General features: G+C 44.2%; 1 protein-coding gene across 2 annotated transcripts in view; it reads right to left on the bottom strand.

Annotated features, from left to right (window-relative positions):
- The window catches only part of LOC144799736 (meckelin-like), a 347,109-nt gene that overhangs the window by 253,252 nt on the left and 80,878 nt on the right, over window positions 1-12,979 (bottom strand). For both annotated transcript variants that reach the window (XM_078671255.1, XM_078671257.1), the window contains exon 5: window positions 10,228-10,282. In XM_078671255.1, coding sequence (XP_078527381.1) covers window positions 10,228-10,282 — 55 coding nt within the window. The remainder of the gene's footprint in view (window positions 1-10,227; window positions 10,283-12,979) is intronic.

Below are 12,979 nucleotides of genomic sequence, written 5' to 3'. Positions count from 1 at the left end.
TTCAAGCTGCAGGCAAAATTACTTTTTGGCTTAGACTGAGAACAGCAGCTGGCATAAGTTTGATGATATCACTAGATAGTTTCATAAATATATTCTCTTCTGCACTGTGGTGTTGCCTCGAATACCCAGTATTATCTTTTTTTCTAATGTCAAAGGCTCCAGTAAAGCTTCTGTTATGTGTGTGTGCTGTATGTGTGTAAAGTTGCATTTGTGGTTGAGTGTTAAATGTGTATAGCGTTTTTCCTTATGAACAAAATGGCGTCTAGTATGTCCTGTAATGCTAATTATGTTGTTTGGCGATGCGGTTTATTTTTTTTCTTGCTGTGTGTGTACTTTTCAATGGACGTATGCTACAGCCAATGAAATTGCAGCGTTTTATTACGTAGCGTAACAATTAGTGCGCGTCAAATATTCAGATTGTAACTGCAGAGTTCGAGGAAGAAGTGTCGACTTAGCTGTGCGTCTGATCGGTAAGTGTTTTTTTAACATCGGTATTCATTTCCTGGTATGTATGTGTTTATGTATTGTTTATGTATTAATAGGAGTGTTTTTTTATGCGGGCCAATTTTGACTGTACACTTTTTTAACTTTCCGATATTTGGATACATGGCATAATTACTCACATAATTATTCGTATTGTGCTTTATTGTGTGCTATATATTTTAATCTAATACTTGTATGTAAAATTTACTTACATCCGTAATGTGTATGCATGCAAGTTTTTCTTTCGACACTAAAGCACACTGTAATAATGTCAATGCTCTTTCTATGCATGGCTAATAGTTAAAGGAGCTATGCAAAATCGTTGATGCAAGCGCAAAAAATGCAAATGTAATTGTACTTTTACTAATATTGCTATGTGAAACTCATACTATGTGCTTTGTAAATTTCTGTGCAGTTTATGGGTATTTATAGTAATAATTGCATAAAGCGGTTACTTTTTTCTGCTTTAGCTTGGTGGCAAGTACATTTTTTACCAATCCTTGTAAATATGTATAGTATGCAACTATTAACAAAGCTTCTAGCATAATGGCTTGCATGCATATGTACTTACTTCATTGTTGCATCCTATGTTCAAACGTAATTATACAAATAGCAATGTATTAGATTAGCAATGGCATTTAACGGGCTGTTCTAATGGTAGCAGTTTGATTTGCTTTCGCGGCACGTGTACCTTTGAATAATTTCTGTAAACATGTTTTTTATGTAATTAGCAATTATTGTAAAGTTGCGCTTTTAAAAATGGGTAAACATGTCAAAAAGCTCATAAATAACACTGTTCACTGTTAGGGGATGCCATGACAGAGAGGCGTCGGAGGTGGGCTGGCATGTACAGGGGAGGAAACATACATTACCATTTTTTTCAAATTACAAGAGAACGGGAAAACACAGAGGGGGTGAACAAAAACAAACAAGGCGATTTTGTTAAGGAACGAAAATACCTCTAGAAGTGTGAACACGGATATTAGCATTACAATCTGCCACACAAAAACTAATCGCACATGGGTCATCATCCATCATGACTGTGTTCTCTTTTGCAGTTTACTTTAGGCAACTAGTAAGCACGTTGTTGCGACCTGTATGTACGATAGCTGAAGACAGCTCACATCCTTCATTCAGTACAGATAACATGACCCTTCAAGGACAACTAGGGTTCGAGCAATATAGTTAAATAAATTAATTTAACACTTTGTATAATACGCCCTAACAAAAGTGGTATTAGTGTGCTTGATGGAGCGCGGGGCTGACGCAGTTATTCATACAGCTCTAATGATGCACCTCGGGCACGGAACTGACGTACTTATTCACACAGCTCTGATAATGCACCTCGGGCACAGAGCTGACGTAGCTAATAACACAGCTCTAATGATGCACCTCAAGCACGAGACTGACACAGTTATTAACACAGCTCTGATGATGCACCTCAAGCATGAGGCCAACACCGTTATTTATACAGCTCTGATGATGCACCTCGAGCACGGGGCTGACACAGTTTTTCACACAGCTCTGATGATGGAATCTCATTTACATTTAGCAGCAGTTTCATTGCATTACCATCATGCTTAATACACAATCAAATGCCTTAGTCAATGTACTTGCATTCTATAGCCTGCAATATCTCACTAAGGTCATGGGAAGCTTATCTCACCTTTCTGTCTTAAATATAGCTGCCTCTGTACTAGAAAATCCACAGCCTAATTACCAAATGAAGAATTATTTAAGTTCAAGCTGCAGGCAAAATTACTTTTTGGCTTAGACTGAGAACAGCAGCTGGCATAAGTTTGATGATATCACTAGATAGTTTCATAAATATATTCTCTTCTGCACTGTGGTGTTGCCTCGAATACCCAGTATTATCTTTTTTTCTAATGTCAAAGGCTCCAGTAAAGCTTCTGTTATGTGTGTGTGCTGTATGTGTGTAAAGTTGCATTTGTGGTTGAGTGTTAAATGTGTATAGCGTTTTTCCTTATGAACAAAATGGCGTCTAGTATGTCCTGTAATGCTAATTATGTTGTTTGGCGATGCGGTTTAGTTTTTTTCTTGCTGTGTGTGTACTTTTCAATGGACGTATGCTACAGCCAATGAAATTGCAGCGTTTTATTACGTAGCGTAACAATTAGTGCGCGTCAAATATTCAGATTGTAACTGCAGAGTTCGAGGAAGAGGTGTCGATTTAGCTGTGCGTCTGATCGGTAAGTGTTTTTTTAACATCGGTATTCATTTCCTGGTATGTATGTGTTTATGTATTGTTTATGTATTAATAGGAGTGTTTTTTTATGCGGGCCAATTTTGACTGTACACTTTTTTAACTTTCCGATATTTGGATACATGGCATAATTACTCACATAATAATTCGTATTGTGCTTTATTGTGTGCTATATATTTTAATCTAATACTTGTATGTAAAATTTACTTACATCCGTAATGTGTATGCATGCAAGTTTTTCTTTCGACACTAAAGCACACTGTAATAATGTCAATGCTCTTTCTATGCATGGCTAATAGTTAAAGGAGCTATGCAAAATCGTTGATGCAAGCGCAAAAAATGCAAATGTAATTGTACTTTTACTAATATTGCTATGTGAAACTCATACTATGTGCTTTGTAAATTTCTGTGCAGTTTATGGGTATTTATAGTAATAATTGCATAAAGCGGTTACTTTTTTCTGCTTTATCTTGGTGGCAAGTACATTTTTTACCAATCCTTGTAAATATGTATAGTATGCAACTATTAACAAAGCTTCTAGCATAATGGCTTGCATGCATATGTACTTACTTCATTGTTGCATCCTATGTTCAAACGTAATTATACAAATAGCAATGTATTAGATTAGCAATGGCATTTAACGGGCTGTTCTAATGGTAGCAGTTTGATTTGCTTTCGCGGCACGTGTACCTTTGAATAATTTCTGTAAACATGTTTTTTATGTAATTAGCAATTATTGTAAAGTTGCGCTTTTAAAAATGGGTAAACATGTTTTTTATGCAATTAGCAACTATTGTAAAGTTGCGTTTAGCTTACAATTATATGTTGTAAGCGCTATATAGATCTTTCTGCTTAACTTTAGCGGCAAGTATATTTTTTTGCAAACCCTCATAAATATGCATAATATGCAACTATTATCAAAGCTTGTAGTATAATCTCTTAATTCATGTGTTCTTATTTGTCATATTTTAAATTTCAACGCAATTATACAAACACCAAAATAAAAGCTACGTGCTGCAGTACGCTCTATATATGGTTGTATAAGTGTATTAGTAATGGCGTTGAAAGCATTCTTAGAAAGCTAGCACTCTGCTGTACCTTTTGAAAAAGTCTGTAAATATGTATCTTATGTAATTAGCAACAATTGACAAACGCTATAACTTTATTTGTTCGTATGATTTCGACATGTATTTTATTACATATTTTTATGCAATGCAAAATACAGCGAAATAGAAGTAGGGTAACACTGCGCTTGGCATATAGTTTGAGAGTGGGTGAAAGGTACAGAGAAGGTGAAAGGTACAGAGTGGGTGAAAGGTACAGAGTGGGTGAAAGGTACAGAGTGGGTGAAAGGTACAGAGTGGGTGAAAGGTACAGAGTGGGCGAAAGGTACAGAGTGGGCGAAAGGTACAGAGTGGGCGAAAGGTACAGAGTGGGTGAAAGGTACAGAGTGGGTGAAAGGTACGGAGTGGGTGAAAGGTACAGAGTGGGTGAAAAGTGAAGAGTGGGTGAAAGGTACAGAGTGGGTGAAAGGTACGGAGTGGGTGAAAGGTACAGAGTGGGTGAAAGGTACAGAGTGGGTGAAAAGTGAAGAGTGGGTGAAAGGTACAGAGTGGGTGAAAGGTACAGAGTGGGTGAAAGGTACAGAGTGGGTGAAAGGTACAGAGTGGGTGAAAGGTACGGAGTGGGTGAAAGGTACAGAGTGGGTGAAAAGTGAAGAGTGGGTGAAAGGTACAGAGTGGGTGAAAGGTACAAAGTGGGTGAAAGGTACAGAGTGGGTGAAAGGTACAGAGTGGGTGAAAGGTACAGAGTGGGTGAAAGGTACAGAGTGGGTGAAAGGTACAGAGAAGGTGAAAGGTACAGAGTGGGTGAAAGGTACAGAGTGGGTGAAAGGTGCAGAGTGGGTGAAAGGTACAGAGTGGGTGAAAGGTACGGAGTGGGTGAAAGGTACAGAGTGGGTGAAAAGTGAAGAGTGGGTGAAAGGTACAGAGTGGGTGAAAGGTACAGAGTGGGTGAAAAGTGAAGAGTGGGTGAAAGGTACAGAGTGGGTGAAAGGTACAGAGTGGGTGAAAGGTACAGAGTGGGTGAAAGGTACAGAGTGGGTGAAAGGTACGGAGTGGGTGAAAGGTACAGAGTGGGTGAAAAGTGAAGAGTGGGTGAAAGGTACAGAGTGGGTGAAAGGTACAAAGTGGGTGAAAGGTACAGAGTGGGTGAAAGGTACAGAGTGGGTGAAAAGTGAAGAGTGGGTGAAAGGTACAGAGTGGGTGAAAGGTACAGAGTGGGTGAAAAGTGAAGAGTGGGTGAAAGGTACAGAGTGGGTGAAAGGTACAGAGTGGGTGAAAGGTACAGAGTGGGTGAAAGGTACAGAGTGGGTGAAAGGTACGGAGTGGGTGAAAGGTACAGAGTGGGTGAAAAGTGAAGAGTGGGTGAAAGGTACAGAGTGGGTGAAAGGTACAAAGTGGGTGAAAGGTACAGAGTGGGTGAAAGGTACAGAGTGGGTGAAAAGTGAAGAGTGGGTGAAAGGTACAGAGTGGGTGAAAGGTACAAAGTGGGTGAAAGGTACAGAGTGGGTGAAAGGTACAGAGTGGGTGAAAGGTACAGAGTGGGTGAAAGGTACAGAGTGGGTGAAAGGTACAGAGAAGGTGAAAGGTACAGAGTGGGTGAAAGGTACAGAGTGGGTGAAAGGTGCAGAGTGGGTGAAAGATGCAGAGTGGGTGAAAGGTACAGAGTGGGTGAAAGGTACAGAGTGGGTGAAAGGTACAGAGTGGGTGAAAGGTACAGAGTGGGTGAAAGGTACAGAGAAGGTGAAAGGTACAGAGTGGGTGAAAGGTACAGAGTGGGTGAAAGGTACAGAGTGGGTGAAAGGTACAGAGTGGGTGAAAGGTACAGAGAAGGTGAAAGGTACAGAGTGGGTGAAAGGTACAGAGTGGGTGAAAGGTACAGAGTGGGTGAAAGGTACAGAGTGGGTGAAAGGTGCAGAGTGGGTGAAAGATGCAGAGTGGGTGAAAGATGCAGAGTGGGTGAAAGATGCAGAGTGGGTGAAAGATGCAGAGTGGGTGAAAGATGCAGAGTGGGTGAAAGATGCAGAGTGGGTGAAAGATGCAGAGTGGGTGAAAGATGCAGAGTGGGTGAAAGATGCAGAGTGGGTGAAAGATGCAGAGTGGGTGAAAGATGCAGAGTGGGTGAAAGATGCAGAGTGGGTGAAAGATGCAGAGTGGGTGAAAGATGCAGAGTGGGTGAAAGATGCAGAGTGGGTGAAAGATGCAGAGTGGGTGACTGAATCAGAGTGGGTGAATGAAGCAGAGTGGGTGACTGAAGCAGAGTGGGTGACTGAAGCAGAGTGGGTGACTGAAGCAGAGTGGGTGACTGAAGCAGAGTGGGTGACTGAAGCAGAGTGGGTGACTGAAGCAGAGTGGGTGACTGAAGCAGAGTGGGTGACTGAAGCAGAGTGGGTGACTGAAGCAGAGTGGGTGACTGAAGCAGAGTGGGTGACTGAAGCAGAGTGGGTGACTGAAGCAGAGTGGGTGACTGAAGCAGAGTGGGTGACTGAAGCAGAGTGGGTGACTGAAGCAGAGTGGGTGACTGAAGCAGAGTGGGTGACTGAAGCAGAGTGGGTGACTGAAGCAGAGTGGGTGACTGAAGCAGAGTGGGTGACTGAAGCAGAGTGGGTGACTGAAGCAGAGTGGGTGACTGAAGCAGAGTGGGTGACTGAAGCAGAGTGGGTGACTGAAGCAGAGTGGGTGACTGAAGCAGAGTGGGTGACTGAAGCAGAGTGGGTGACTGAAGCAGAGTGGGTGACTGAAGCAGAGTGGGTGACTGAAGCAGAGTGGGTGACTGAAGCAGAGTGGGTGACTGAAGCAGAGTGGGTGACTGAAGCAGAGTGGGTGACTGAAGCAGAGTGGGTGACTGAAGCAGAGTGGGTGACTGAAGCAGAGTGGGTGACTGAAGCAGAGTGGGTGACTGAAGCAGAGTGGGTGACTGAAGCAGAGTGGGTGACTGAAGCAGAGTGGGTGACTGAAGCAGAGTGGGTGACTGAAGCAGAGTGGGTGACTGAAGCAGAGTGGGTGACTGAAGCAGAGTGGGTGACTGAAGCAGAGTGGGTGACTGAAGCAGAGTGGGTGACTGAAGCAGAGTGGGTGACTGAAGCAGAGTGGGTGACTGAAGCAGAGTGGGTGACTGAAGCAGAGTGGGTGACTGAAGCAGAGTGGGTGACTGAAGCAGAGTGGGTGACTGAAGCAGAGTGGGTGACTGAAGCAGAGTGGGTGACTGAAGCAGAGTGGGTGACTGAAGCAGAGTGGGTGACTGAAGCAGAGTGGGTGACTGAAGCAGAGTGGGTGAATATATATGTCTGATGCTTGTGGATGTCTGATGCTTGCATGTCTGCTGGGGTGACAGCGTCAGTACAAGTCAAGCTCTAAGTTGGTGTGTGTCAGAACTGGTTGCCTCGGGGAAAAATAAAAGTTCTCCCTGTAAATAAAGAAAGAGGAGGTGAGAAAGGAGGGTCCGGCTTGGAGCTGGGAAAGAGGCTGAAAGGGAGGGGAGAATGCATGGAGCGCATTCCAATGAAGTCTGTTGCGAGGCGTGGGGGGCAGCCTTTGATGTGCGAGAGAGCTGCCGTGAAAGAAGTAAACAGCAGGCATGTAATTAGGGGGGAGGAGAAGTCGCGCTGGGGTGAATACCTGAGGCCAAGCTGCCCGCGGGAGGGAGGCTGATGTGATGTGGACGCGCGTCGTGAACTAGCCTCTTGTTGCCTGTGGGAGGGAAGACGGAGGGAAGGCAGAGAAGGGGAGGGGGGATGAATGCGACACGGCGGGCAGGGGAGGGGGCGGAGCGGGGAGAGCGGCATGAGGGTGTGAAAGCAGCAGGGGCCTGGAGTGCGGCTAAGGGAACTGAAGAAATGCGACACGGCAGGCAGGGGAGGGGGCGGAGCGGGGGTGTGGGAGGAGTGTGGCTGAGGGAAAATACATGCAAGCAGGCGGCTGGGGGCATGTGCACGCGCTTTTAAGCTCAATGCACATGCGCATTAAGCTTGAATTTCACGGGCACTGCAAGGAATCGCCACGATTCCTTGCAAGTTGGTTAAAGACTGTTTAAGCCCCAATAGTCTTGCAAGCTCGATGCGCATGCGCATCGACAGGCGAGACCTAAAAAGGGAGGGAACATTTCCCTTTTTGGAACTTAAACCCTCACACACCCAGCAAGCTAGGTGTCATGCTTCATCATATGGGTTCTGATCCTCGTCAGACTGGTGCTGCAATGTCTGACGGGCACCCGTGAAGGGGCTCTTTATCGGAGATCTTTTGTTCCTACCATATTTAGCATGTGGGTAAGAGGGTTTAAGTGGTCGCAAGTGGTGATGTAGTCGTGGAGTGAGTGTGAGTTAAAAAAGGTTAGGCAATCCACTAGGGACTTTGTTATTGTGGTTGACTACCTTGATTAAAAAAGAGAGAGAAAGGGGAGATACGCACTGGTACTAGGATACAGTGATGTATCTGCTACCCTCAGGTCAACATGTTTCATGGCAGGACCTAAGTGATGGAAAACTGTACTACACACAGTGAGTGAGGATATACAACCTTGATTCTTGTGGTCAGTATATGCGCAGGCCAATTGGTCCTGCCCTTAATGTTGCGTCCCTAAGGAGGTCTCTTGGGTGCCCCAACAGTCTGCTCCCATGGAACTGGCACCTTAATATAGGTACCTGCTTGATGCGCAGTCTCTGCCGTCAACACCTACCCCCACAGCGTCGGGTCAAGACTAGGAGCGACCGGGAAGCACAAAATCGGTCCCAGGATGCTTGTTTCTGGTGCAGGGAAGACTTGGCTTGGCAGTTCGGGCTGGACTGTTCCCATGAAGTAAAGGGTCAAGACTGATTTGAATATAGCTGTCTCTGAACTGGGCTGGCAAAGTGACCTAAAGAATGATGATGCATTCAACCCAGATCTGTGACTGAGGCAGAGTGTTTGAAAAGTTTCAGCACTCCGTCCATCATCTCCTTGTGTTTGCTTTGCTCGCTCTAAGTTGGCAGGGTATGCCCAGACGTGGGTCCCTTGCTCTCTTTGCCACTGGATTCACGCTAGCCTGGTTGAAGAGGGCTGTTAGCCCGAAACCGCTATCAGGATGCTTGTATCCGGCCCAGGGAAGACATGTGCTAAAGAATGATGATAGATTCAACCCAGATCTGTGAATGGGGTTGAGTATTTGAAAAGTTTCAGCACTATGTCCATCATCTCCTTTTGTTCACAGGAAAGTAAGCTGTTTTTAGTGCGAATTGGAATCTAAATGAGTGAATGCATGCAAAACTCTTGATGTGTAGTCTATATCATGGACATCTTCATAAAGAGAAATTATTACAGAATAAATTAGCAACTGGCTCTCTCAAAGTCAGAGACCAGGACACTGGTTTTTGCATCTCCTCTCTGGGACTAGTTTAATGTAACCCTGGGCGAAGAACTACGCTCCGTTCGCGGAGCTTGCGGAGTTTTGGCAACTCCGCGTTCTACGGAGAACGCGAAGCTGTCGATTACTCCGCGATCCGGTGCGTAGCGTAGTTCTCGCGCGCTGAATAACATTATCGCGTGCGCTGGGGTAAGTTCGCGCGATATTTGACGCGATCACGCACTTTGGCAGTGCGAACGAGAAGATGAGTTCCCGAACATGTCTAACACACAGCTATCTCGAGCATGCAGGCAGCGCCCCGAACACGCGCACCGCGCTCCCGAAGACGAAAAACGGCGGGCGAACGGGTCTAGCAAGCTACTACGCATGTCCGCGGAGCTACGCGAAGGTCGCGGAGTGCAACTGCGTCTTCGCGTAGCTCCGCGGAGTGCGGCTCCGCGAACTACGCCCAGGGTTAGTTTAATGCTGGTATAGCCCACCTACGGAGGGCTATAAGGCTATTAGAACATTCTGCAAGTTAGAAACATGCTCCATGATGAAGCATGTCACCCGCTGATCGGTTGAAGGCTCATGAAACATTACTGTTAGAGAATAGTGCAGTTATTGCTTTTAAAACTCAGTCTATAAGAATTATTCTCTTTTCTAATTAATTTCCCCTTAGAGTACATATGGAGTTTATATGCTTGAACTTGGGAGGAAGTACTCTTATGCTGTGTCCCCCATTTCCTCCTTTGTGGCTTACTAAAAGTCTGTGTTTGATGGTCTGTGTTTGTGTGATGTGTAACATTGTGTTCAATGGTGTAGTGGTGGTTGCAAGATATTGAATGTGTTTTTTGTTATGATGGTACCCTTCAGAATGTGTGAGGTGGTGTGAGTGTACCAGGAGGTGATAAGTGTTTGTTTGAAGCTGGTTTGTGCATTATACTGTTTGTTATAATGTGGTGCAAATAAAATAGTGTATACTGGCGTCCGGTGCGAGTCATGGTATTTGTGGGATTGTGTTATGGTGTGTTTGTGGGATAGGTTGTGTGTTTGGGTTGGGGTGAGATAGTGTGTGATGGAGAATCATGTGAGCCTAGGGCAGGCCTTAAGATGCACAGCAAGACCTGAAAAACACTTACTTCAAATCCGGCTTTGCAAGCGCAGTCTGTAAAGGTCTGTTGGCACAGCACACACCTGAGAAAAGGAGAAGATGGTTAAAGTTATTGCTATGTCAAAGTAAGTGGATCAGAAACATTGCAGTGGTAGTATTCCTGGAGTACATGCATGTTTAAAGTAGTAAAGTGAAAGATTGTTCAAAACAAAAATATGGGGAAAAAGCAGATTTCTTGTTGGCATTTGAAATCTAACAAACCCATTTTGATATATTGGATTATATTGAGTAAAGATGCCACAGTGGGATATCTGTTTAGTTAGCTGAATCTTACTACACAAGTTTTGGCCCTATTACTAAGGCTATTTTATTTTTAGAAAATACACAGGGAAGATTATTCTGTAATGGTAGACCATAAATCCGACATTGGAAAATGTGCATGTACTCCATATGTTTTTGTACTCATGTGAAAACCTCTAACATCTATATGTTTAGATTAATAAGATCTTTATTGCCTGAATTATTAAAATCACTACAATTCGTTTCAGAATCTTTATTCGGTGATTAAAAACACCATAAAAGCACACACATATTTACATAAATAAAAAAAAGTCATTAAACATTTTCAAGATCCTTGTACAACATGTTAGTGTTAACATAAAACACGGGCAGGAAAGAATGTAACACTATTAAAATTATAAAATCAAAGGCATTTCATTCCTCTTCCCTAGTTAGTCTTAACCGGACCGCTACCTTAATAAAATTCAATATGCAACACAAAGTTAAGGGGTCCGATGCTTTTTGTAAAAAGACTAATGCCTCCCTGGCGTGTTCCTGTTTAGCTTTTTTTAAGATATTTACAAGAAATCTACGTCTGGGCATTGTAAAAAAAGGACAGAGTAAAACAAAGTGAATGGAATCCTGCGGAGACCTGTTGTCGCAGCCGCAGGGTCCCTTCTGCTCAATTTGTGTTGTGAATCCTGCTGGTGATACCAACATAAATGTGAGTAAATTCAGTCTGAAACGACACATCAGGAATCTATCCTGCGCGTTATGCATAAGGTACAGATAAGGCTCCATACCCTCCACGCTCTTCACCAGGTTATGGGCCCTCACTGTCTTTTTAACCCCTTCGGCCTCAGCTCTGCAATAGCTTTTCCGCTCCAGGAAAGTTTTCGCTACGTGTATCTTGTGCTGGGCTACAATTGTTACGGGGTTAGTGAAGAGATTCCCAAAGCCTAGTTCCTCTAGAGTGTTCTTTACGTAGTTGAGCCAGGGAATACGCATACATTTATCCCTCTCTAAACAGTCCGATAGGATTTCTCTGCTAAGAGACGCGTCAGGGTTAACCCAGATTTTTAACCAGGCCACAATTGGCCTTAGTTTTACCAAGTCATCTAGGTATGGCCTCCCTAATTCCCTGTGTGCTACAAATCCCGCAGTACTTGGGGGTGTCCTCAGGATGGATTTCAGATATTTGTTTTCTTCCCGATGAATTCTTGTGGTGTTAGCGAAGCCCCAAACTTCTGCCCCATAGATTACTTTGGAGCATGATACAGAGCTGTACAAGTTCATCACCTGTTCCGGGCTCCATCTGCCTAGCCTCCTGCCATAGCTAGCTATTGCCCCGTTAGAGGCAATCATTTTATTACAACGTTCCTCCACCAGAGAGTTAAACTGTAAGGTGCCATCAAAAGTTACACCAAGATAAGGAAACGTTTTGACCTCTTCTACTATGTGGCTTCCTATTGTATAAGTGAATTTAAGGGAGGTTTTTTTGCCCGCCAGGAGCACATACGATTTACCCAGGTTAACAGAGAGATCTAGGGCGCCCATGAACTTAACGAATCCGTCGATCAAGATTTGTAAGCTCCTGGGTGTACGCCCAATCAGGACCGCGTCATCTGCGTAAAGCAGGACCGGAATATGACGTGACCCTACCCTTGGGCAATCTGCCTTTAAACCTAACAAAGACTGTTCCAAATTATTAATATAAAGGGAGAACAAAAAAGGGGCGAGAATGCAGCCTTGTCGGACTCCACTCCAACAAGGAAAAGAGTCGGTCAGTCCCCCCTCCCTGTTAAATCGAACCTTAGCCGTGGTGTCACTATGCAATTCCCTCAATATATTAATTAAGACATACTCAATCCCCATACTTGACATCATGTCCCACAATTTCTCCCTGTTGACATGATCAAATGCCGCTGCCAAATCCATGAATCCCAAGTAAATCGATTCATCGCTAGCCAAGGTATATTTGGCAGTCAGCATATAAAGGTTCAGGCATTGATCGCTAGTGGACCTCCCTGTCCTAAATCCATATTGAGTGTCCGAGAAGATGTTATTTTCTTCGGTCCACTCGGACAGTCTGTTAAGGATCGCCCTACCCAAGAGTTTGGCCGATACATCGATCAGGGAAATAGGGCGATAGCACTTGGGATCGTCCCTATTGCCCTTCTTAAAGATCGGCACTATAATCGCTGTAGACCAGGACGGTGGCAGACCACAAATAATTGCAGTATTTATAACCCTGGTCATTAAAGGGGCCCATAATTCTGTGCTGCTCAGAAACAGATCGGGGGGAATTCCGTCAGGGCCCGGGGCTTTATTTTTAGTCAGACCCTCAATCCCAGCAGTGATCTCCTTAATAGTAAATATAACCGATGAAGCCTGAGTAAACGTTACAGGTGGCTCTACAAAAGTACCAGGCTCATGGTTATACAAACCCCTAAAATGGGTGACCCACTGTTCAGGGAGGATGTTAGACCCTATCTCCGGGG

This window comes from Lissotriton helveticus, chromosome 12 (genome assembly GCF_964261635.1).
Source record: "Lissotriton helveticus chromosome 12, aLisHel1.1, whole genome shotgun sequence".
Lineage (NCBI taxonomy): Eukaryota > Metazoa > Chordata > Amphibia > Caudata > Salamandridae > Lissotriton > Lissotriton helveticus.
Note: the sequence above shows the minus strand (reverse complement) of the source record. Positions and strands in the feature narration are given on the sequence as shown.